Source organism: Poecilia reticulata, chromosome 12 (genome assembly GCF_904066995.2).
Source record: "Poecilia reticulata chromosome 12, P_reticulata-male-v2, whole genome shotgun sequence".
Taxonomy (NCBI): domain Eukaryota; kingdom Metazoa; phylum Chordata; class Actinopteri; order Cyprinodontiformes; family Poeciliidae; genus Poecilia; species Poecilia reticulata.
The window spans coordinates 25,689,723-25,714,751 of NC_088841.1; the positions used below are offsets into that span (position 1 = coordinate 25,689,723).

The 25,029-nt window shown below is 44.1% G+C and overlaps 3 protein-coding genes across 6 annotated transcripts in view; all 3 read left to right on the forward strand.

Annotated features, from left to right (window-relative positions):
- The first annotated feature begins 101 nt into the window (after nt 1–101).
- LOC103473940 (solute carrier family 71 member 1-like) lies at nt 102–10,673 on the forward strand. 2 transcript variants are annotated; one of them, XM_081614054.1, is made up of 13 exons: nt 102–380; nt 3,078–3,191; nt 3,438–3,536; nt 3,609–3,671; nt 3,793–3,920; nt 4,616–4,730; nt 4,815–5,033; nt 5,114–5,227; nt 5,555–5,626; nt 5,707–5,819; nt 6,799–6,896; nt 6,974–7,137; nt 7,854–10,673. In XM_081614054.1, exons 3-13 carry the CDS (start codon nt 3,528–3,530, stop codon nt 8,136–8,138), a joined length of 1,380 nt encoding a protein of 459 aa, XP_081470180.1. In that variant the 5' UTR covers nt 102–380; nt 3,078–3,191; nt 3,438–3,527; the 3' UTR covers nt 8,139–10,673. The 2 variants fall into 2 exon arrangements, with proteins under 2 accessions (XP_081470180.1, XP_081470179.1); XM_081614053.1 differs by lacking the exon at nt 3,078–3,191.
- Nucleotides 10,674–11,183: 510 nt separating this feature from the next.
- Nucleotides 11,184–17,390, forward strand: LOC145554401 (uncharacterized). The gene is made up of 7 exons (XM_081614052.1): nt 11,184–11,327; nt 13,045–13,164; nt 13,432–13,749; nt 13,828–13,941; nt 15,099–15,545; nt 16,145–16,261; nt 16,338–17,390. Exons 1-7 carry the CDS (start codon nt 11,261–11,263, stop codon nt 16,757–16,759), a joined length of 1,605 nt encoding a protein of 534 aa, XP_081470178.1. The 5' UTR covers nt 11,184–11,260; the 3' UTR covers nt 16,760–17,390.
- Nucleotides 17,391–17,484: 94 nt separating this feature from the next.
- LOC145554400 (protein Shroom3-like) overlaps nt 17,485–25,029 on the forward strand; it is a 46,143-nt gene continuing 38,598 nt past the window's right edge. The window contains exons 1-3 of one of the 3 annotated variants that reach the window (XM_081614047.1): nt 17,485–19,156; nt 19,343–19,703; nt 22,820–22,974. In XM_081614047.1, the coding sequence (XP_081470173.1) occupies nt 19,551–19,703; nt 22,820–22,974 (308 nt within the window). In that variant the 5' untranslated portion in view covers nt 17,485–19,156; nt 19,343–19,550. Of the gene's footprint in view, nt 19,157–19,191; nt 19,704–22,819; nt 22,975–24,341; nt 24,450–25,029 lie in introns of those variants that run through there. The other 2 variants (XM_081614048.1, XM_081614049.1) reach the window with 2 other exon arrangements.

Below are 25,029 nucleotides of genomic sequence, written 5' to 3' on the forward strand. Positions count from 1 at the left end.
CTGCAATAAATCCTAGGCTCTTATTTTGTAACCTGACCGGAAGTATTGCCGTGGTTCTGCGGAACTTGACCGCGTCATCAATTGTGCGCATCACCAGTACTGCGGACTGACTGACTGAGCTGGACGTCTCCTAGAGGAGTGGGGAAAAAATCAATAAATCTTCCAGATTCTGCGGGGGTTTATCTTATAATTAGCTCGGTTCGGCCTCTTGGAGGCTAAAACACGCAGGAATCCTGGAAGCACCCGGAGAACCGCGGATATCCACGCGGCAAGGATGCTTCATGACCCACAGTAGGTGTGAGGACATGGCGGCGGAGCCTCCGGCGGCCCCCGGCCGGGTGCTGCTGGTCAAGAAGATCATCATGAAGGACGGAGCGGTGGTGAGTGTCCGAGCCGCCATGGTTACCACAGGAAACCGAACCGAACCGAACCGAACCGAGACGTTTAATGTTGTTTTCAATAGAGCGCCTGGTTCTGTTTATATGTTCCTCGGTTGAACCGTTGTTTCTGTCTGGGGGAAATAATTAAATAAACTGTCACGTTTGTGACGTAACATGGAATTAACGGACGTTGACGCTTGAAAAAAAACAAATTCAACCGTTAGAAATTGGATTTATTCTGCGCCATTTTATTTATTTACAGAGCTAAATCACAGTTTTATTTCGTGACTGTGAATTATGTGAAATATGTTTAAATTTCTAATTGTTGAGGCTAAAATTGAAAAAGAATTAAATAAATATAAAAACATCGTTCTGGTTTCGAACGGTCTGGTCCAAAATGGCCGTGTTCTGTTCTGTTCTGTTCTGTTCTGTGAGGAAAGTGAAGGTGGGAGGGAGGCTGTAATGGACACACACACACACACACACACACACACACACACACACACACACACACACACACACACACACACACACACACACACACACAGGTTGGGCTTACAGCGGCGGCGCTGCTGCGGTCGGGATGGATCCATTACGGTGTTGCATAACAGCCCCTGCCCGGGCCGGGACGATCCTCCCCGGGGCGGCCAGGCGGAGGAGCCGCTCGCTGCGCATCCAGCCAGCGTCCATTTTAACACCAGAGCAGACGCGTTCACCGCAGCTCACACAGGAAATGTCTGAAAAATGTATTTAAAAGATTTGATTTAAATTAACGTATCGTCACAGAAATAAAATATCTAAATATTTCACCAGAAAGGACAAAAATATGCACCACCTTCAGAGTATTTACACACATTTTACCACTTTATACTTTGTGTTTGCCACATAAAATCCTAATAAAATAAACCAAACAGGTCAATAATTGTGAAAAATGGAAACTATATATATATTTTCCACAATATCCTAGATTTATTGATCATTTTAACCTTCAGCAGCTCTAAGCTCATTTACAATAAATCAATTAATCACATAAATGAAAACAAACTCAATAATTTCCATTTGTATTATTTATTGTTTTTCCATCAGTAACTGGATGATTAAAGTTCTCAGTCAGGTGATTTGGTCTCAACCAGCTCTTTTATTTTGAAGGACAGTTTTTTTTTTGTTTTTTTTTTCTAGAGATTTCATAATTTATTTCATTAGTTGTTTTGTTTATTTTATATATTTAAAATGTTTTCCCGTTCCAGTGTTAAATGCTCATTAGGATTTAAAGTTTATTGATTTTTGACAATGTATTTTTGTATTATTCTGCCATTACTATTATATTACTGGAAAATTGTCTCAAAACAACAATATAATTGTTTATCATGATAATTTCTGGGGCGATTTATTGTCCAGCAAAATTTATGATAACAGCTTTAAATGTAACATTTAATTAATTACTTTTTGCTTCAGTACTTTTTAAAAATACCATTTTACTCTGCTCTTTAATAAATATAAATCACTTGCAACATAAATTTCAACATTACGTTTTGACCAGAGTGTAAAGATTTGGAGAAACTGCAGATTAAACCAAAATGTGCGAAACGCTTCACACCTACCGATCAAACAGCCGAGGATTCTGGGAAAACGGTAAAACAACGTCAGCTTGTTCTGATGAAAAGTCATCATGTCTCCTGCTGTCAGATATTTGACCAGAAATGTGAAATAAGTTTAATAGAAATGTATCTTAAAGGAAACCAGACAGGAAACTCACTGAAGCTCCAGCTGCAGATTAAAGCATCTGGTGGTTGCTAATGCTAATGCTAACTGGTTTAACGTTAGTTAGAGCATCAGGCCTGTAATGGTGATGTTCTCCTTCTGTCCTCCATTTCTCTACATTCCTCCTAGTTTTAGAGGAAGTTCTGATGGAGCTGAGCTCAGGGTGTTCACACATAAACTCTGTTTACCAGGACTGGACCTCTGGATGCTTCCCACTAATCTGCCTAGCAACAGTTGACCACCTTCATGTTTCCTTAGTGAATCAGGTTCTGGATCAGTTTCTGTTTCCAGACTGAAGGATGAGTTTAAAAAGCTGAGGATGTGACGGATTAACCTGCTGGATTATCTGGTTCTTCTCACCTGCTGCTTCTGACCCGGCTGGGTTCTGTTGTTTTTACTTCCACTAAACTTTCCATCTGTATTTCCATTTATATGTATCTGTTTGGGTTCACTGTGAAAGGCTGGACAGATTCTGCATTAAAACTCGATTTTTATTGGAAATTAAATTTAAATATTCCAGTTTGACCGTCACCTGTAAAATTTCTTGTCCTGTTGGGCCAATCAGATGAAAGCTTTCTGCTGTTCCCATGGTAACACAGAGTCCAGAACCTGCACTAAGGAAGCAGCAACCAGAGCTGCTTTAGCTAAGGGGACTGTTAGCAGGTCGGACAGACCCACCATTCCAGCAGTTAAACATGGAAACTGATCCAGTTCTGGTTCTGGTTCCGGTTCTGGAGGTGAAGTCCAGCTGAGTGTCATCAGTCCGGTTCGGTTCTCTGCTCCACTTCAGAAAACTCTTTGAGGTTTCTGAAGTCTGAGGTTCTGTACGCCGGTCAGCATCAACAGAAACATTTAAACCCGATATGAAGCTGAAACTGGACCTCCAGGTTCTGCTGGTGCTTGTGGTCGGATGGTAACGTCTCTATTTGTTCACAGGGAGGGAAGACTCGGTTCTGGTCCGGTTCTCTCCGGTTATCTGGGGCTTTTGTTGGTTTAATGGTGGCCTCAAGGCGCCCAGGCTCACATTATTCATGTTAACATGGCTGGCAGGTAGGTGGAGAACGACGGAAACTCTGGAGTTATTACACATTAATACACTTCAGTCTGAAGAGCCCGCCTTGTTCCCTTTAAAGAGTAGACTTTATTACATTAAAACAAAATCAAAGTTCTTCCTGGTTGGATTGATGTACTGAGAGCTGATTGGTTCTCTGGAAGCAGGAAGTTGGGATGAAATGGAGCAGGCCTGAGGAGTGTGTTTCCTCTGGACGTTGAGTTTGGAGTGTTTGTGTGTTCCAGCCGCAGCAGGGCATCGGCCGGCCCAGCGTCTACCACGCTGTGGTGGTGATCTTCCTGGAGTTCTTCGCCTGGGGTTTACTCACCACGCCGATGCTCACCGTAAGCAGAAACAACAACCCGCTTGGTTCAGAAGGATAAAGCCTGTTTCTGTAACGGCCTGTGTGTTTGTAGGTTCTGCATGAAACATTTCCCCAGCACACGTTCCTGATGAACGGCCTGATCCAGGGAGTGAAGGTCAGCGACTCACTGAGTAGTTTCAATCTAGTTTTACTGCAAATATCTCAGTTTTGTCATATTTTAGCCCCATGCTGTCGGTCAGGACCGTTCCTCTAACGATGCTGCTTCCTGTCTGCAGGGTCTGCTGTCCTTCATGTCCGCCCCGCTGATCGGAGCGCTGTCAGACGTCTGGGGACGACGGTCCTTCCTCCTCATCACCGTCTTCTTCACCTGCGCTCCCATCCCTCTGATGAGGCTCAGCCCCTGGTAGGAGCTTCATCCCGCAGACAGGAAGGAATAAACTTCCTGTCTGGTTGGATGGAAAATGAAGCTTTGACTAGATGAAACTTACATTAGCCATGTTTTAGTAAAACATGCCGAGTCAGGACGGCGTGTTTACCTCCAGAGTTTATAGTTGTAACAGAACCGTCGACTGTTCTGTGAAACATTCCTAAAAAGAAGCAGGCGGTGGCCCAACTCCAGGTCTGATCATTTTATCAGAGCAGATCAAGTTTCTGTTAGACGATACATCCAGACTGTTCTGAGCCGACAGGTCGAGTTTCTGAATGTTTCTCAGGTTATTTTTAAACGGAACCTCTTACTGGTTACGTTTCCAGAAACTCTGCTGAACCTTCAGGCACGTTTCACTACATTTTCATGTCACTTTGTTTCTTAAGCTGAACTAAAAGGTTCTAAAACTTTCAGGAAACGTTTCCAGAGGTTATTTTGCTGAACTTACAGGCTACTGTCAGAGATTCTGGTTACTTTGGTCATTTATAATTAAATTTATCAGGTTTTTATGAAGGAAATTTGTTCATTTGTAATATTATAGTCATCTTTAAATCTGAAACTTTCATTAAATGTGCAGACTTAGTTTTACCGTCTCATGAGTCATAAATATCTCCTTCACTCTGACCGTACTGCAGACTCTGACGCTGCTCTCTGACCCTCTGTGTGTCCAGGTGGTACTTTGCCATGATTTCCATGTCTGGAGCGTTCTCCGTCACCTTCTCCGTTATCTTCGCCTACGTTGCTGATGTGACGGATGAGAGGGAGAGGAGCACCGCCTACGGCCTGGTAAGAGCCGCCCGTCTGGTCGGCCCGGTCCAAACTCTTGAGTGATGTCGCTTCCTGTAACGTCCTGCTGCGTTTCCTGTCCAGGTGTCGGCCACATTTGCAGCCAGCCTGGTGACCAGCCCGGCCATCGGCGCCTACCTGTCGGCCTGGTACGGAGACAACCTGGTGGTTCTGCTGGCCACGCTCATCTCTCTGGCCGATATCTGCTTCATCCTGCTGGCCGTCCCCGAGTCACTGCCGGACAAGATGAGGCTCAACACGTGGGGCGCACCGTTCTCCTGGGAGCAGGCCGACCCGTTTGCTGTCAGTAACTAGGAAGTGTAACCCAGTAGCGGTTAAAGAGGCCATGTGACAAACTGTCCCTCTGTCTGTCTCTGGTCCAGTCTCTGAGGAAGGTGGGTCAGGACTCCACCGTCCTGCTGATCTGCATCACCGTCTTCCTGTCTTACCTGCCGGAGGCCGGACAGTACTCCAGCTTCTTCCTCTACCTGAGACAAGTGAGTCCTCCATCATGACGCACCAAACCACACATGACCCAACAAGATACAACAAGATACAATATGACCAAGAATGACCCAACAAGACCCAAAAAGACCTAACACAACCCAACAGGACCCAATATGGCCTAACAGGGCCCAACAAGACACAACAAGACACAACATGACCCAACAGGACCCAACAAGACCAGCCAACATGGGCCCAACATGACCCATGTTGGACCCAACACAACCCAACATGACCCAACAGGACACAACTCGGCCCAACAGATCGTTGGAAAAGTTTGAATCTTTTAACTAAAATAAATGTTGTATGTTTCCCTCCAGGTCATCAACTTTTCCTCCACCACCATCGCTGTTTTCATCGGGGTCGTCGGCATTCTGTCCATCGTGGCTCAGGTACCGACCCAGTCCCACACGCTGCAGGCCCTTAAACCAGAAACAGAACCAGAACCAGAACCCTCTCTGTTTCCCCTCAGACGCTCTTCCTCACGCTGTTGATGAGATACCTGGGCAACAAGAACACTGTTCTTCTGGGCCTGGGCTTCCAGATCCTCCAGCTGGCCTGGTACGGCTTCGGATCAGAACCATGGTAAGACCGGCCACTGAGATTAACAACCAGAACTTGACAGAGTTCTGCCTCATCATCAGTCAGTCCAGGATAAACAAACTGAACTCAAAGCTGTCTGACATTTTCTAAAAGCTTCAGTAATTTTTCAAACTGTGGATCTGTTGGAAAATATGAGCAGTAAATATCCGACCAGCTGCTTGTCATACAGACTGTTAGCATGATTAGCTCAGTTAGCATTTCTCCTCTCTCCTTTGCACTGTGGTTCTTTAACTGGATTTTGTAGTTCTCAGAATAGTTTCCTGTATTTCTACTATTTTTATTTATATCTAAAGTTACGACTTAAACCTGGAAATGACATGAGACTAAACTGAACCACGATCCGGATCAAACTCTGACACTGGGCCACCATGTTTCCTCTAACTCTGCAGCAACACGTTCACTAGAGACGCATCCTGCAGGTTTAATTATTCAACATCTGTGGATTGATTAAAACTGATTTTAGTTTCAGATATTTATCACCATTAATAATTTATTAATTTAGACTATAAAAATGAACTTGTTAAACCTGTTAATAACATCAACTGACAGCCGTAATAAAAACATTTAGAAGTTTCATCAATTCAATTAATTTGAAACAGTTAATCTGATTAATTCAGAACCACCCTATGATTAACCACATTACAGATTTGAACCGTTTGACAGTCAGAACCGAGTCTGGGAGGTGAAGAGGTTCTGGAGAACCGGTAGCAGTAGAGAGCCTTAGTGTTGTTCTGCCAGTGGGGGGCGCTGTTCCTCCTCTGCCTGCCAGTGGGGGGCGCTGTTCCTCCTCTGCCTGCCAGTGGGGGGCGCTGTTCCTCCTCTGCATGCCAGTGGGGGGCGCTGTTCCTCCTCTGCATGCCAGTGGGGGGCGCTGTTCCTCCTCTGCATGCCAGGGGGGCGCTGTTCCTCCTCTGCCTGCCAGTGGGGGGCGCTGTTCCTCTGACTGCTGTGTGTGTGACAGGATGATGTGGGCGGCTGGAGCCGTGGCGGCCATGTCCTCCATCACCTTCCCTGCTGTTTCTGCTCTGGTGTCGCAGTCAGCTGACCCGGATAAACAAGGTGAGTCTGACCGGCGGCCCGGCCTCTGACCAGAACCAGAACTAGAACCCGCTCTGACTGACTGCGTCCACCTGCAGGGGTCGTCCAGGGCATGATCACGGGGATCCGGGGCCTCTGTAACGGCCTGGGCCCCGCCCTCTACGGCTTCGTCTTCTTCCTGTTCAACGTGGAGCTGAACACTCTGGACCCGATCCAGGAGGAGTACAGCATCGACCCGCTGCCGCTGCACGGACCCACAGAGGTACACAACCATTCAGAACCCTACAGAACCCCAGTAACTGGGCCTCATCAGGACTAGAGGGAAAACTCAAACGGAGGGCGATACGGGAACCACAGCGGCTGGTTTTCAGGCTGCTGCTCAGTTTATAATGTTTGATTTATAAATACAGCAGAACCAGACAAGAAAGCATGAAAATAACTGAAATGATCATTTTTATTTCCCAGTTTATGAACTGAAAGAGATTCTAGTGAAATGTCAAAGTCTGGGTCACTCATGGGCCAAGAAATAAAAACTAAAGAGGATTTTGCACATTTGTTAAATCAGATTCTTTTGGGCTCCACTGAATAAATTTATTCTCAGTTATAAGAAAAGAATTTCTCTTAAAACACTTTCTACGTTTAGCCAAGTTCAATAAATTAGATTTGGGTGCAGCAAAGTGTCTGGATAAACCTGCTTCTAATTATTCTAAGAACTTCATATATTTATATATAAACTACATGTAAAGCTATTTTACTTTTTTCAAGTAATTGTTGTGATTTATGTAAATGCCTCCTGACTTTATTTGAGTTCTGTCACATCTGATAAACATGAAAGGATAAATACAGATCAGTTTTATATTGTTCTGAACTGGAGTTGAAGACCACAGTAAATGTGTTGTGGGTCCAGAAACGGCCCGTGTTCCTCAGGTTGAGCCCCCTGCCTGGTTGCTGAACTGCAGCGTTTCTCCTGTGTTGCAGCAAGCGCTCATCCCAGGGCCGCCCTTCCTGCTGGGCGCCTGCACCGTGGTCGTCGCCTTCCTCGTCGCCCTCTTCATCCCTGAGAAAACCTGCTGCTCCTCTTCCTCCTCCTCTTCCTCCTCGGAGCTCTCCCTCAGCGACAAGCCCCTCCCAGACAGCAAGGAGGCGCTGTCCTCGCTGGCCGGCGTCCACATCAACACGCCGCTGCCGGGCAGCGACGAGGAGGCCCCGCCCTCCGCCCGCGCCGAGGACTCCGAGCCGCTGCTGCACGACAGCATCGTCTGAGGAGCCATGGGGGCGGAGCCTCTGCAGCCGGTGGGCGGAGCCTCTGCCGCTGTGTTTTCCTGTGTTTCCGTTAGCAACGTGGCCGGACTGAGTGTACTTTTCTCATCGGAAGTTTTTGCCTCTTTGCCGATCGGCGGGATGAACTTTTAGCTTCAGAGGCACGTCGTCCTGACCAATCAGGATCCATCTTTAATGAGCCAATCGGACGCAAGCATGGAGGTCTCCAGGGAAGAAAGGGAAGAAATCAGAGGGGAGGAGGCAGATCCTTAACGTTTTAATGGAGGAGTTCACTTCATCTTTAAGGATTTTTAAACTCTTGGTCATTTTAATTCAGAAGTAAAGTTTAATGGCAGCCAAAACATCCAGGTTTATTTATACGTTTGTTTTTTAAATCAGTCAGTGTGTTTCTGTGGGTGGGGATTGTATTAAAACCAGCTAAAACATGAGAAACGAACCGTTTTTAATCTCACTCTGAGATTAAACCAAAGCAAACTATGGATTACTGACAATAATTAGAAGGAAACAGGAATGGACCCTCACATTCCCAGTAAAACAAACGTTTTGGGTTTCATTTTTCCCTGTGTGTCCCTCTACCTCCAGTTGTTATGTTTCTCTCAGTGCTGCTGGCTGCTGGCAGAGGAAAACCCTCCGCCCGGCTCCCTGACGCCTCCCTCAGGGTCGGTTTAATTCATCCAAACCAACTCAGTTTCACTCGAGGCTTTTTCCCTGGCAGCAGTGAAACTCCTGAAAACAAACTTTATACTTGAAGGATCCGACAGAGATTCCAAGAGCTTTAGAGAAGATTTGAAGATTTGAGTTTTACAGTATTTAACTGCCACACTGTGTACAGAGTTAGCCATGTCACGACTTTAAATGTAAATGCACTTTTGAATGAAACTCTGGTTTGTAAATACTGTAAGTGTGACGTGGGGTCGGCTAGTTTTCTGTCTCCGGTCGAGTTTAGAGGACACATATCATCACATTTTCCTTTTTTTTGTTGTTTTTTTATTACATTTTTTCAGGATTATTGCTGATGATGCTCGCAGTAATTTTCTACAACTGGAATAGAAAAATGCTGCCAAAGAGAGCCGGCGTTCAACTCAGAACTCAGCATCAAAGTTCACCTGAATTTATAGTCTGAGATCATAAACGGAACATTTATGGGATTTCTGCAGAAACGAGACCTAGCAAACCAGCACCACATGCAGGAATTTAAAAGCACTCACTGGGGTTTTTCTAGATATTATATGTCGTGTTTCACTATAAGTCACAGAACAAGGACTAGAAGTCATGTGAAAACTAAGACTTTAGTCCAGAAAATCTGGACTGGTGTTGAGTTAGATGTAGTTTCTGCTCCAGTTCTGAGCAGCATTCTAACAACCAATCACTGCAAGCCATGCGGTGATTATTCAACTCTCAGTTCTCTTCATTTAACCTGTCATTTCTTTTACTTTGGGTCAAACAACAATAGTAATGTAGCTAATCGCTCTGTCATGTCACCCACTCTAATGTCTTGCAGTCACTAGAAGCTAATGCTAAACATCGAGTTTCTCTCCTTCATTTGGCTCAGACATGGAGAAGAAAAAGCTGGTTATCATGACTAAACATGAAGAGTCCTGGTTCATTTTGACAGCGGCAACAAAAAGCCAAAACTGTCTTAGCTGATGAACTTTATGCTCACAAACAGCCGCGGTTAGCATCAAACAGCCGCGGTTAGCATCTGAACTTCCTGTCCAGAACGATCGCTGACTCATTTTGTTCATTTTTAGGTTTTCCAGCCTGACCAATGATGTGTGTCCTGTAAATGAGAGGCTAGCTGTTTCTGCTCTTGGAATGCTTCTTCTGGCGTTTTAATTCCCAAATCCAGTCAGAACCGCAGAAGCCTTTTCAGACAGACGGAGGAAATTCTCCAGAACCAGAACAGAACTGAAGTGCCATTCTTACAAACCTGGGAAGGCGGGATCCGTTTTTTTTTTTCCCATGGATCGGTTCGGAAACATCTCGAGTCTGGCCTCGGATGGGCAGCTAAATGTTTCTGTAAGGTTTTTGTATCCAATCAGGAGCGATCTCGGTGTGCTAGCACTCGGTGTGCTAACACTCGGTGTGCTAACACTCGGTGTGCTAGCACTCGGTGTGCTAACACTCGGTGTGCTAGCACCGGCTAGCACTAGCAGCTCACACCGGCTAGCACTAGCACTCGGTGCTAGCACACCGAGTGCTAGCACTCGGACCAGCATCAGGGCTGGTTTGTTTTTTAAACTGGAATTCAGCAGAGCTGGATTCAAACCACTGAAAACGCGTTTATTTTTTTAGCTCTTTTGCTAATCAAACGATTTGGTGAAACGGTTTCCTGCCTCTCCTCAGCGCTCCTGTGAATACCGACCCCAGCCGCGGCCCGGCGCGATCCGCTGTGAAACCGGCCCGGTTCTGTAAATGCTGTACATGGATTGACTGAATGTCTGTTGGTGTGAGCTGAACTGGGATGTCGTCTCGTCTGGAGCTGTATTGATATTAAAATGGTACAAACTCGTTTCACTGATGATGTCATTCCTGTTCACTGGAAAATAGGATTAGTTTTGGTTTTTCGTTCAGGTTTCGGTAAGTGTGGATAAACATGTGGTGCTGCTGGAGATTCAGACCAGCCTTTAAAGATAAACCGGGACAATCATCCCAACATCTTTCCTTCCGATCATTGGTTCATCCATCCATCTTTTCCCAATCAATGCCATCTTGTTTATTGTCCATTTGTTCACCATTAATGTTTCTAGTAAACTGTTTAAAACCATCCATTTTTTCTATATTTGTCCATCCATCAATGTATTCTCTCCATTTAAATATTGATTTGAACCTTAATTCCACCAACCATAATTTATTCCAATATGTTTTTCTTACAATCCATCCATTTTCTAATTCTTTCATTGATAAATCCGCATTTGTCATCCATCCATCCATCCATCCATCGCCATGAGTTCACTCTCAAACATGAACATCGACCACCAGCGGCCCCTAGCGGGCAACTTCAGTCATCCTAAAGAAACGTCAACGGCCAATCAGAGCTTCGCTTTTGAGGTCACGTGGCCTCGCGGCCAACCACATTACGGCCTGAGCAGGCAACAACAAACATGGCGGCGGCTCCGGAGAGGAGCTGGACGGAGGAGAAAGAGAGGGCGCTCATTGCGTTCTTCTCCGGTAAGTCCGACATGTTCGGTCCGGTTTTCTTCTCCATACGGACTCGGCTCCGGTTCGCTTCCCTCGGCAACGTGTTGCTAAAGCAAGCAACAGTTTTGGGACGTTATAGTGGAGGAGGAGGGGGAAGGCAACCGTTGCTCAACGACAGCAACGACTTGAAGCAACAATCGACGAGCAACCGGAGTGAAGGTTACGGGTTCTGTGTCCAAACTGGAAATAATTCCGACCAAAGCTTTTCCTCCTGGTGTTTTCATTTGGATTTCTGTGTTTAGACACAAAAGATTTTACACCTGATTAATTATCAAAGACGTTCATCACCGGAAGATTATGCAATTATTACAATTATTTAACATTTATGGTGTTTATGGCTGAAATATTCTCTTCGCTGTCAAATAGAAAAACCTGGTTGATATTTAACGTTAAAGCTTCACTAAGCAGAAATAACAGTTATTTTACACAATGCCAGATCGGAAGGATATCGGCAATATTTCTCTATAGGATCAATTAATGTCTTTAAAAACAATAATTGGGATTTTTCAGCTTCTTAAAACTCTTTATTTTGCAGATTAATGTTTTTTTTATATTTGTTTTCAAGCTGCTTTCCAGTATCAAAGCTTCAGTATAATAATTTTCCTCTAACACAGCTCTTCCCCAACCTTTGGCTGTGCACTGTTGGTCAGCTGGCTGAAAAAAAAAAAGCCAACTACAAACACAATCAAATGTCCAAAGTTAATGTAAATTGAAAAATCACTGCAATATTTAAAAATAACTTCATTTATTTAAACTTTTCCTGTTTAAATCAGTGGAAACGAGATCATAATAAACATATTTAGTATTTCTGATTAATGCAATGATGACATCAAACTAATATTTTTATTAACGGTTGGATTACTGAGAATTAACCCTGTAATACAGTCGCAGAGGAAACTAAGTACACCCTTTCCTCAGGAAAAGTTGATGTTATCTTCCTTAAAATCAGGAGTTTATTCCAGTTTAGTGTCTTTCAAAGTGTTTTTGAGTAAAATGAATGTATCACATTATTATTTTGAAGGCCTGACATGTGGAAAACCTGACACATTTTATATGTTTGGACTTTCATCCACATTAAAACTCAGTTCAACATCAATAAAATGATTATTTGTGAAAACTCCAGAGTTGTTTGTGTGTTTACATAGAAAAACAGATTTAGACTCACTTTAAAATCTCCGACAAATAATTCACCAATAAATCTACGTACTTTATGATCAACATCACTTTGTGTTTCAATTATTATATTTTATTAATCTTTTATTTAAAAGTAGCTCAACCTACAAACGCCACCATGTTTGATCCTTAGCAGGAAGTGGTGTTTGTTTTGAAGCAATATGATTGGCTGACAGGTTTTAGCTTAGCGCTGCACTGCCCCCTATGGGTTTGGCATGTGTATAACAACCCTAAAGCAGTTTGTGCGAGTTTATGAGGAAGAAAACTTCTTAAATTGATCTTGCTTGTACAATATTTTTTTATTTGATTTGATCCGACTTCATGTGAAAAAGGTGAAAGTAACATCTATAAAAGTTTGCCCCAAACACAGCTGTGTGTGTGTGTGTGTGTGTGTGTGTGTGTGTGTGTGTGTGTGTGTGTGTGTGTGTGTGTGTGTGTGTGTGTGTGTGTGTGTGTGTGTGTGTGTGTGAAGCTCATGGCTCTGACGGTAGCTGAGTGTCTCCTTGTTCTCTAGAGAACATCTGTCTGTGGAACTACAAGTCTGAGGATTATAAGAACCGGGATCTGCGATGGAAAACCCTGGAGCGCCTCCGGATCCTGCTGTCCTCCCAGCCGCCTCCCGTTCCGTTCTCAGGTACCGACGTGGCTAACGCTGCAGCGCTAACAGAGCTTTTAAATGTGAGAAGATGTGCCGGATTGTTAGATCTGAAACCAACAGGAAGGTCTGGTGCTTTGATTTCAAAGTGACGATCAGCCAGACTGATGAGATGATAGGATATCCAAACATGCATCCATCCAGGTTTTATACTAAACTGGCTGTAAATGGATGAAGATTTCTGGAAAAGTCTGACCTTTGACCTCAGCGCTCTGGTTCCATCTCATCTTTTCTGTGTTCTTCCAGTGGAAGACATCAAGAACAAGTTTAAGAACCTGCGTACGACGTTCCAGCGCCAGTACAAGCTGGTGCGTCTGAGCGGCGACGCCGGCTTGGTGCCGCAGTGGAAGCACTACCAGCAGCTGAGCTTCCTGCAGGACTGCTGCGAGCCAGAGGAGGGCGCCGACGGGACGCCGCCCTCCCCGCCCGCAGAGGAGAGCTGGCTCCCTCCCACCTCACCCGGACTCAGCATCTCCTTCCTCCACTCCTCTTGCTCAGGCGGCGCCGCTGGGAGGAGCCTCTGGACGGAGGAGAGGGAGCGGGAGCTCATCGCGTTCTACGCAGGTGAATAAATTAAACGGCGGCTTCAGGGAGAGACGAGGTGAAGGTTTGCTGCTGACAGAGGTTTGTGTTGATGTGCAGAGCACGGCTGTCTGTGGAACAGGAAGTCTGAGAATCACAACAACCGGCAACTCAGACAAAATCTCCTGGAGTCCCTCAGGATCCGTCTCTCGGACCAGCTGGTTCTGTTTTCTGGTAAGAACGACTCAAACTCCTGATCCTCCTCTCTGTCCTGCACAAATTCCTCAACAAGCTAAAGGACTTCAATAGGTTTTAAAAGTCCAAAACAAAGGATTTTACTCTGGACTTCAGTCGCTTTTTTGTCTCAAACCTCCAGAATTTACAACATATTAAAAAAAGCTAAGCTAAACGTATGGTAGGCTAATGCAGTGTTTCCCAGCCTGGTCCTGAAGGCGCACTGGCCTGCATGTTTCCAGCTGATTTCAATCGACGACCGATTAACAGGCGTTTCTTGAGTCAGGCACAGCCAATCAGGGAAACCTGTAAAACATGGAGGACGGGGGCGGAGAGGACCAGGGCTGGGAAACACTGGGCTGCTGTAGGTTAAGCTAGGCTGCAGAAACTTGGCTAAGATTTAGTCTAAGATTAATTTTAGGCTAGCTAAGCTAAAGTTTCTTAAACTAAACAAAAATAAGGTAAGTAAAACTTGAGACAGACTAAGGAAAGGTTAGCTAAGCTAATGGTAAGTTGAGTAGGCAAAATTAAATTAAGCTTAAATAGCTGAGCTAAGGTTAAACAAACAACAATTATAAATTAAACTAGGTCAATTTTAAAGGTGACTAATATAAAGATAATGCTATGAGGAAGGTGAGAGGGGGTTGTTATGTCAAGCTAAGCTAAGGTTCACTATGCTAACATTAGGTTAGGCAGGCTAAGAGAAACTTATAAGACGCTAGCCTAACGTGATGTTAGCTTGGTGAAGCTAAACTAAGCTAAATAGGTTAATGAAGGCGAAGATTAATTAATTAAATGTAGGTATTATATGCTACGTATACTAAACTAAAGCAGGTTTCTGTAAGATGCAGTGTTCTAAGCTAAGATACTGTTAGCATTAAGGAACCTACTAAACAAAGAGACTCTTGCTAGTTTTCTGTTTTGAGCTGAAAAGGAAGTTTTTTAAAAATCTTTTCAGATTTTGTCAAAGTTTCATCCAACTCCAGTTTTTAGCTTGCAGCTGTTTGGGAGATGAAAAAGTAGCTAAAGTGCTAAAAACATAAAACATGATGACAAATCTACAGAGCTGTTGATCAGGTCCACCTTAAATCTGCAGTCAAAGCCACAAACTTCCTTTTTTAGCTTCCTGATATAAACATTTACGTCATTTTTTGCAGTGGAAGACGTCAAATCCAAGTTCAAGAACCTTCGTACGGTTTTTAACCGGGAATTCAAGGCGGTCCAGGCGAGCAGAACCTCGGACCAGCCCTACGTGTCCAAGTGGAAGCACTTCCACCAGATGCTCTTCCTCTGCGAGTCGTTTGAGGAAGACGAGTTTCCCGACGGCCCGCATGAGGGAAGCCGGACTTCCTGCTCCGCCTCCTCCTTTAACACCTGCAGCGTAAAGACGGAGAGCAACTCCATCACCTGCTCCGCCTTCCAGGTGTTGCTGCCCGCAGCCCCAGACCAGACCGAGCTAATGGATCCCAGAGCGCCGGCCGGATCGCCGCCGGACAGGAAGCCCGGCGGTCGGGTTCTGGTTCCGGCTGACGACAGGGCGAGCGGCGAGTCGCGCTGCCTCTGGAGCGAAGCCAGAGTTCAGCAGCTCATCTCGTTTTACGCCGGTAATCCAAACCGGCTCCCTTACACTGTAAAAACACGATAATCAGCTCATATATTAATACACTTCAAATCAGACAAAACTAACTTAAAAGTAACTTTTCAAACAAACATAGGAGTTTTATTTAAGTTAGTAATTCTGATTGATGAATATTGATGATAAATATTGTATTTGCAATGAGCAATAAATCAATTAAGTTAAAATAAAGTCACTAATTTCCATTTACTTATGGATTTTGGATGATCAAAGTCTTCAGTTTGATGTTTTTGTCTCAACCAGCTTCTTTTTCTGAGATTCATGATTTATTTAGTTTATTTTCCGGTTTCAGGGTTAAATATTCATTAGAAATTGAAGTTTATAGATTCATGAACATGTTTTATTATTAAATAAAACGTTATGATTGAGACCAAAACACCAAACTGAAACTTTTATCATCCAGTTTCTGGTGGAAAAACTGCAAATCATGAAAAGGGAAATTATTGAGTTTGTTTTGATTTATTGAAACGATAAACAATAAGATGAATGTCCAGCCGTAGTTCTACTGAGTGCTGACCCGGCAGCAGATGAACACGCCGCACTTTTCAGCTTGCGCCTGTGTTTCAGAGCACAGCTGCCTGTGGAACAACCGGGTCGACAGCTTCCGGAACCGGCTGCTGCGGCAGAGCCTGCTGGAGACGCTGAGCGGCCAGCTGTCCGCCGGGGAGCCCGTCCCGTTCACAGGTAACCGGGCCGGTCCAGAACCGGAGCTGGAACCAGAACCAGAACCCACCAGCTTCTGCTCTCCTCCCTGTTGCAGTGGAAGACATCAAGACGAAGTTCAGGAACCTGCGGACCATCTTCCAGCGGGAGCACAAGGCGGCGAGCGCCAACAGAACCTGCGGCTCCGAGGATTTCTACCTGCCCAAGTGGAGGCACTACCTGGACCTGCTGTTCCTCTGTGACGGCGACGAGGCCTCCGCCCAGAACCCGCCCTCACCGACCCCCCCGGACTCCTGGCTCTCCTGCTCTTCCTCCTCCTCATCCTCGTCTCCGACCCGCAGCAGGAAGCGAGCGGGTCGGCCGGCGCCGGCGCCGAGGAGCGGGCGCCGCGGCGACGCGCCGCACGCCGGCTTCCTGAAGTACGTGGAGGAATGTCTGAACGAGGCGCCGCCGCACAAAGTGAAGAAGATGAAGAAGAAGATCATCGAGACGATCCACAGCCTGGAGGAGGACGGATGAAAAACACTTCAAAAAGAGAATATAAAAATATGAGTCAAAAGGATTAAAACATAAACTCATCTAATTACGACATGAAAATAATCCAGATGATGCACAAATAAAGTCAGAAAATTACAGAAATAAGGTCCTAAAACTGTTTTTTAAAATGAAAATAGTAACAAAACTAACAATAAAGTCCTAAAAGTACAAGAAAAAAGTGGAAATAAGTCATAAATACTGACTATTTTTTATTTTTTTAGTATTTCAACTTTACTCAGAGTTTTACGACTTTATATGATTTTTTTTCTTCTCGTATTTTAATTTTATTGTCTAAATACTGACTTTATCCTCATTTTATTTTTATTTTTTTCTTATTGTGGCACTAATACTCCATCATTCGTGTTCATATTTAAATAGAAATATTTAAAGCTGTATTTAAAGACTTCTTGTTTTTGTTAATTCTGTTTCAGTGTTTTAGTTGGTACCAATGTGCCTTACCAAATAAATATTTTCTTTTTGTTTGTTTTTTTCCTGTTATATTTAATTGTTTGTGCTTTTATTTTTATTTACAATGCCTCAAATTAACTCCTCTTTCATTGTTGATATTCAGCTGAAGCTCAGACATTAAAAATAATCGGGAATGAATCATGAATCTGCAGAAATCCATCTTTAATGAGACAGACGGCTGTGTTTCACTCTCTGTCCACCAGATGGCGGTGTCTGATAAACCCGCCTTCTTCTCTGCTGGTTTCTCTGCAGTTAGAAACTATCTGAACAATGTGAACTTTCCGGAGCCGCCGACCTGCTTCACGGGTTTCACCAGCAGAACTTCGCAGACTTTTAGCTTCCTTTTAATCAGCTCCGGTTGTCTGATGAGACGCTCTCCGTATTCTGGATCCTTTTGGTTTTTAAATCCGTTTGAAGCTTTATTTTAGCTCCGGCTCCTCTCAGTGTTAGCTTAGGTGATCCCAGCATCCTGGTCTCCATCTTTTAGCTCCCAGAAGGTGTCGGTATTGTCAGATTTGGGGAAAGTGTCCGGTTGATGCACAAGGTTCTGGTAACTGGCAGAGTAATGCGCAGTAACAAACACGGAGCTACATGTCCGTCTTAGCTAACAGCTATAAGCTACGTTAGCTAAGCTAGTTTGCAATAAATGTTGCTGATATTTATCTTAATATTACACAGACGTGTGTAGAGATCTCAAAAATTGTGATTGAGTAATAGTTGTAATGTACTGATTGTTTATCCACCATATTTCTGGCAGGGTTACTATGGAAACGATTTTGTTCTCACTTCCGGTGCCCACCGGAAGTAACAGTATTTCACTAGATAATTTATAGTGCGAATCTACATTCATCTCTTTTTTTCGGTTATTGTTCAATAGTTGGGAACGACGGGGGAGCTAGTTGTGCTCTTGTGGTTTGTTTATTGTTGTCATAGCAACTGCCTGCAAATATGGCTGTCAGTAACAAAGTTCGCAGGTTCAGGGTAGAGAGAGGGCCTCCAACGACTGATGGCTTCTATTTCTTGGTTTACTCGTAGTTCAGGGTGTTTTGGTGAAGGCCTGAAAGAAAACCAGGAACCAGCTGAAGAGGCTGTTTCATGGTTAGCTTGGGAAGCTAACCTCTTGCTTCCAGACTAGATAATAGTAGTAAACAGAGTTAGTGCTAGATGTTGTCCCTTCATCTGTCCCAGGTCTCCCAGCGCCATGTTTATCAGGTCGCAGTGGGAACAGAAGATAGTGCAACCACTGAGCGCCTGATCAAAAAAGAGTTGAAACTGAAAAATTTGTTTGAAAAAGAACAACAGAAATTTGAAACTCAAAAAAGATTTAAAAAAGGAAAATGTTTTGACACAGAAAAAAGTAATCTCTAATATTTGAAAATGAAAAATTGTTAAAAGGTACTTCTGAGAGTGTTTCTCTAGAGTTTCAAAACTTTAGTTTCAAAATCTTTTTTTTACAGTTTGAAACTTTGTTTTTCAGACTCAGACATTTTTTTTAGTGTCAAAATATTTTAGCAAATTGTTTATTATTTTGGCAAACTTTATGATCCCAATTTAGCTCCCTGGTGTCTGAGAAGAGGCAAGTTTTTAAAAATTAAGATCCACATATGAAAAGCAAACGGTTCCCATGTGGGCGGGGCCTAACAAAGAAGCTCCGCCTCCAGTAGTTCCAGGATCTTTTGGTGTTAAAGTTGCTTCTAATCAGCTGATTTTAGTTCTGGTTGGTTAATTAATATGCAGAAAGTTTAATCTGTTTTTTTTACAGTAACCTTTCACTCCTACATCCTCCTTTTATTCTCAGCTTATCTGCATTTTTGTTCCAGTTTCTTCACTTTGTTTTTTCCTGGACCTTGTTTGGCCTTTTCTTTCTCTCCACTTCACTCCTCCTCTTTCTGTGTCTTTTCTCTTTGCTCGGTGAGTCGCAGTAAATCCTATTGTGATGCTAAACTGATTTTGGGCAGAGAGAGAGAGAGAGAGAGAGAGAGAGAGAGAGAGAGAGAGAGAGAGAGAGAGAGAGAGACTTTGGATTCATTTTCAGCAGATCTGAGTCTCACTTTGATTTTTCTTCCGCTCTCCACAAACTTTCGGGAATCTTTCCAGGTTGAATCCTTGCGGCTTTTTTTCCGGACTCGATCAGCCGCTCTCTGCGCTACAGGAATGCACTTTGCAGGAAAGGCGCAGAACTCCTCCCGCTGCCTTGTTTTCCCCGCACACCGGGATTTCTAAATGAGCGGCGATGCACCTGTGAGCGACCCGGAGTGTAGCAGCTCATTCCGGGCTCCAGCACCGCCGTCCCCGCGGGCCGGGCATGGAGCGCCGCGGCCGGGCGGGGCTCCAGCCGGCCGGCGCAGGAGAGGGAGGCGGATGGGTGCTGGTGGAGGCCCGGCTGCAGGGAGGAGCGCCGTGGGGCTTCACCGTGCAGGGCGGCCTGGAGCACGGACAGCCGCTCATCATCTCCAAGGTCAGGAAAAATCAGAGTTCAGGCTCGTTTTACACGACAAATGAAAACTTTTCCCCTCAGCCGGCTCGGATAATAAGCGAAGCAAGCTGTTTCTCACAGGGCCAGCAGGGGGCGACAGAACAGATTCACAAAGTTAATTTAATTCAGTGAATGAAAATATGATTCAATAATCAGAAAATATTCAAGGTAGAGAAAACAAAACAAGCTAAACTAGAAATATAAACATGAAAATAATATACAAAAACAGATGAATTTACAAATACATCTAAAAACACGACATGGAGGCCAGTCGCCATTTACATGACTTACAGCTTTTCTCTTTAATAAGCTGTTAGTCACTTCATGACTCATTTAATGGTCATTTTTGATCAGAACGTTTTCTGATTAGTTGAACTTTACGTCTGTTTCACTGTTTTTTTCCTCTTGTTTAAATAATTAAGTCACAGATTAAAGTTAACGAAGCTCATCTGACCTCGTTTATTAAAATGCAAATCAGCTGCTGCTGACGGAGAACGTGAAGCGGACAGGAATGGGAGTAATCCGTTTTCCTGATGCATTTGAACGCAGCGACGGCGTCATGTCCAACGGTTCGGAACTGGACCGGATCGGATCGGATCGATCATATTATTTATTTACAGGTTTATTATGTTTATTTTTATTGTTTTAATTGTATTTTTATTATTCTTTTTATAAAAAAATTTGTTTCAGTTAATCTTTTTATAGCTTTTGCTCTTTTTACATATTTTTGAAAAATTTTAATATTTGATGTTTTTTGTATTTATCTTAATATTTTTTATGTATTTATTTCAAGCCAGTTAAAAAAAAAACAACAGATATGTTTCGACTTTTAATATGATTTCACTCATTTATTTTGATCATTTTCTGTCTAATCAATCTGAGTTAAATTGATCCAGGATCAGTTTCTCTGCTGGTTCTTAGTTTTTTATTGATTATTGCCTCAGCTCTGCTGTAGCAGCCTGAGAAGCTCTGCTTGGATTTCTACATCTGCTGGATAATGAATTTCAGCTGGAACACACACACACACACACACACACACACACACACACACACACACACACACACACACACACACACACACACACACACAGTCTCTCTGCCGTCCTTATTTGGGTTTATTTATCTCTAACAGTCAAACACTGCAGGCGGTTCTGCAGAACTCAGGACGGGTTTCTGTCCGTTTTCCTTCCACTCTGGGCTCCTTACATTCTTATATTTATCGCCATCAAACATGATTGAGTTAAGAACTCGGTTCTGGTTCTGATGGGTTTGGGCTGTGACACACCCAGAACCCGCCCACGCTTGGCGGTGCTGTAGCAGAGGGGCGGGGCTTATTGGTACCTGCCAGTCGGTCTGCAGCTGCAGGATGGACAGTCAGAGAGTCTCTGGGTTTGGGTTTCTCCATAAAACAGGAACATTAAGACAACGACGCGCTGCCAGAACTCTGAACCATCGCAAAGATCCTGGAAGGAGAGCCGGGATTTTATGGAGCAACAACAGATTCTGAAAACAACTGAGACGTAGAAAAGGAACCGAGCTGCTCACCCAACAGGGAAGAGAAGGTTCGGTCCGCTTTAATCTGACTCCGGTCCGCTTTAATCTGACTCTGGTCCGCTTTAATCTGACTCCGGTCCACTTTAATCTGACTCCGGTCCGCTTTAATCTGACTCTGGTCCACATTAATCTGACTCTGGTCCACATTAATCTGACTCCGGTCCACTTTAATCTGACTCCGGTCCGCTTTAATCTGACTCCGGTCCGCTTTAATCTGACTCCGGTCCACTTTAATCTGACTCCGGTCCGCTTTAATCTGACTCCGGTCCACTTTAATCTGACTCCGGTCCGCTTTAATCTGACTCCGGTCCACATTAATCTGACTCCGGTCCGCTTTAATCTGACTCCGGTCCACATTAATCTGACTCCGGTCCGCTTTAATCTGACTCCGGTCCGCTTTAATCTGACTCCGGTCCGCTTTAATCTGACTCCGGTCCACTTTAATCTGACTCCGGTCCGCTTTAATCTGACTCCGGTCCGCATTAATCTGACTCTGGTCCACTTTAATCTGACTCCGGTCCACATTAATCTGACTCTGGTCCACTTTAATCTGACTCCGGTCCGCTTTAATCTGACTCCGGTCCACTTTAATCTGACTCCGGTCCGCTTTAATCTGACTCCGGTCCACATTAATCTGACTCCGGTCCGCTTTAATCTGACTCCGGTCCATTTTAGCCCGATTCCGGTCCACTTTAATCTGATTCCAGTCCGTTTTTGTAGAAAGTCTGGTTTGATTGCTCAGGAGTGTCTGCTAATTGAATTAGCAGACACACGGTCTGGGTTCAGTTGAAGTGAATTCGGTTTTATATGTGAACACCAAGTGGACTGGAGGCCGCTCCAAAAGCAGGAAGTGGACTACAGAGCAGGGCATTCTGGGTAAATACAACCTAAACAAACGTAGCACAGAGCTAGTAGGAGAAACGGCTTGAGAAATCCTCCAGCTGCTAAAATCTGACGCCTCCATCTTGTCTCCACCTGGTGAAACAGGAAGTTGCTCTCAGAGGTTTCTGTGTCGTTTCCTTCAGTGGTTCTTGGTGCAGCGCCCCCACAGGCCAGGAGGGGAACAGGCTGGTTTGACCCAGTGCAGACTAACCACCAAAACAAACAAACAGAAGCCGTTTCTATTTGTTACGTGTTTGTTTTTATCGGCTTCCTTTGCCTGGTTCTGGTGACGACAGCAGCCGCCATTATTACTGTTTTATTATTATTACAGCATCATTACTGTAAACGCCACCTGCTACTTTTACTCATTTAAAAAATACACATTTCTGTTGTTGTTCACACAGTTTTGTTGTCTCTTCTTTAAAATACAGAAATGGATCCACGTTTTATAAACTTATAAAACGTTTTATAAACTTATAAAACGTTCCTAAAAGGCTCCTTTCAGTAGCTATGATGCATTTTGTCTTTTTTAAAAATACATTTTTATACTTTTACCTACGCCGTCTGTCACTTTTTCTCCTGCTGCAGCAGAATTCCTCCTCCAGAATCAAACTCAGAGTGTGAGTTTGACTCCGGTGGCGAATCTTTGGTTCTCCTTCCAGGTGGAAGAAGGCGGGAAGGCGGACAGCGTGGAGCGCCCTCTGCTGGCCGGGGATGAGATCATCATCATCAACGGCGTGGAGCTGAGTGGCTACAGACAGGAAGCCATCGCTCTGATCAAAGGGTCGTTCAAGACGCTGCAGCTCACCGTCCGCAGGTTTTTATCCACTTACTTCTCCTGTCATTTGGTTAAATCTGGAGAAAACTCTTCGTTTTTATGAATCCGAGCTTTCAGACGTGATTAATGGGATTTAAACGGATTCTGTGGGAATTTCCCCCTCAGGAAGTTTCAGGATCTGCTTTTCCGGCTTTGCTGCGACTTTATGGAATCATTTCATCTCCTGGATGTGGATCCAGAAGGTCAGGAAGAGGTCAGAGGTCAGGCTGGGTAATATTAGAAAACATCCAGCAGACTTTTAAACAAACAGGATGTTTAATAAATCAAAATGAAGGACGTTCTTATCGATCGCGACGCGGCTCTGTTCCCAGATATTCAGACATCTACATAAATATTATTTATTTCAGTATTTTTGGAGATAAAAACTGCAGATTTCACAGAAGCTCAGCTCTCGCCTCTACGTTTGTTTCCGCTCAGAGTTTTTCCATCGTGCTTTTCAAACAGGTGAGAACATTTCAGTGAGAACGGAGTGAGAACAGGAAGGCAGGAGTTAATTCTTGTGGTTTATCAACAATCGGTTTGTCCTGCTGCTTCAGTGTATTCATGAATCCAACAACAGGTTTAGTGAGTTGAACAGAACCAGCAGCAGGAGGACAGGAGACGAGTATCATATTAGAAATGATTTACAGAAATCGGTTTATCGCGATAAACGATATTATTGTGTTTTTGAGATCGTTTTCAAGTAAGAGCAGATCATCAAATATCAATAATTATCATGAACATTTAACACTGAGAGACTTTTTAAATAACAAAGATACATAAATGTTTAAAAATAATGAAGTGGAACAAAAAGTTTAATTATTTATGAAGTTTGTCTGAACAAAATTATCTTTGTAGTTGAGACCAAAACGCCAAACTGAAACTTTTATCATCCAGGAAAGAGAAAAATAATAAAACGTGCAAATGGACATTTTTGAGCTCATTTTAGTTCGTTATGAGATTAATTGATTTATTGCACCCAGCCTTGTTGACTTACAATCCAGAAACCATGTGCTGCATTCTGCGCAGGAGGCTCCACTTGTGCTTTTCGAATATGTAATTTTGCATCTGTTTGAGGGGCGTGGCCACTGGATTTAAAGTGACAGAGACCCTAAAACGTCTCACTCTGAACTGAGCGGACTGAAGTCTCATTACCTGAGAATGGTTTTGTGCTAAAAATGTAACAAACATACTTTGAATAGGCCAAATGTATCTGTCACTGTTGAGGCTTTGGTGTGTATTTGGGTTTGGGGTGTGACATGGAGCTGCTGCTGCTGACTGGAAGACATGCAGGACTTTAGACTTTAGACCACACACACACACACACACACACACACACACACAGTAGGACAGGTGCAGCAGCACACCTGGTAGCTGTGGAGGGCGTGGCGGTGGGTGAAACCTTCCTGCGGCGGCGTTCTGACCGCGTCCTGCTGGGATCTGATGGGGAACAGAGAAATGTCTGCTGGTCGCAGGTTTGTGCTGCGTTTTGTGTGATTGCTGCGCTGCAGGCTGCAGCGGCGCGCTAACCACGCTAACCTTTGGACCGGTTTGTTTGCATCGGCTCTGACGTGTTGCGTTCTGATGTGATTCCAAACTCGCCGTCCGCATTCAGACCTAAACTAACGGGGCTGTTTAATATTTGATCGGTTCTTCTGGCTGCGTCTCGTCTTGTTCTCATTTCCTCCTGGTTCCACACTGAGCTGTTTGCTAATCTGCTGCTGTGATCAGCTTTTTCTTTGGACGTTTGCTGTTTGTTTTCTCTCCAGTTTCTGCTGCTAGTCATAGAAATGTTTGTTTGTACAGAGAATATTCTTGCTATAGGACATAATTTAGGACAAACTGGTTGATATCAGCTGATTTTGGAGCAGTGAGTAACGGATGCTTTGGTGTTTGAGGCTCTGCAGCATAAAGTGTCGTATAAAAACCTTTGTTATTGATCCTTCATCACCTCCACATGCATTATGCTGCTGTCTGACGTTTACAGCTTCCTTCTGCGCATGCGGATCACTCTGGGGTCGTAAACCGTTCACACAGAAATCATTGATATGAGCG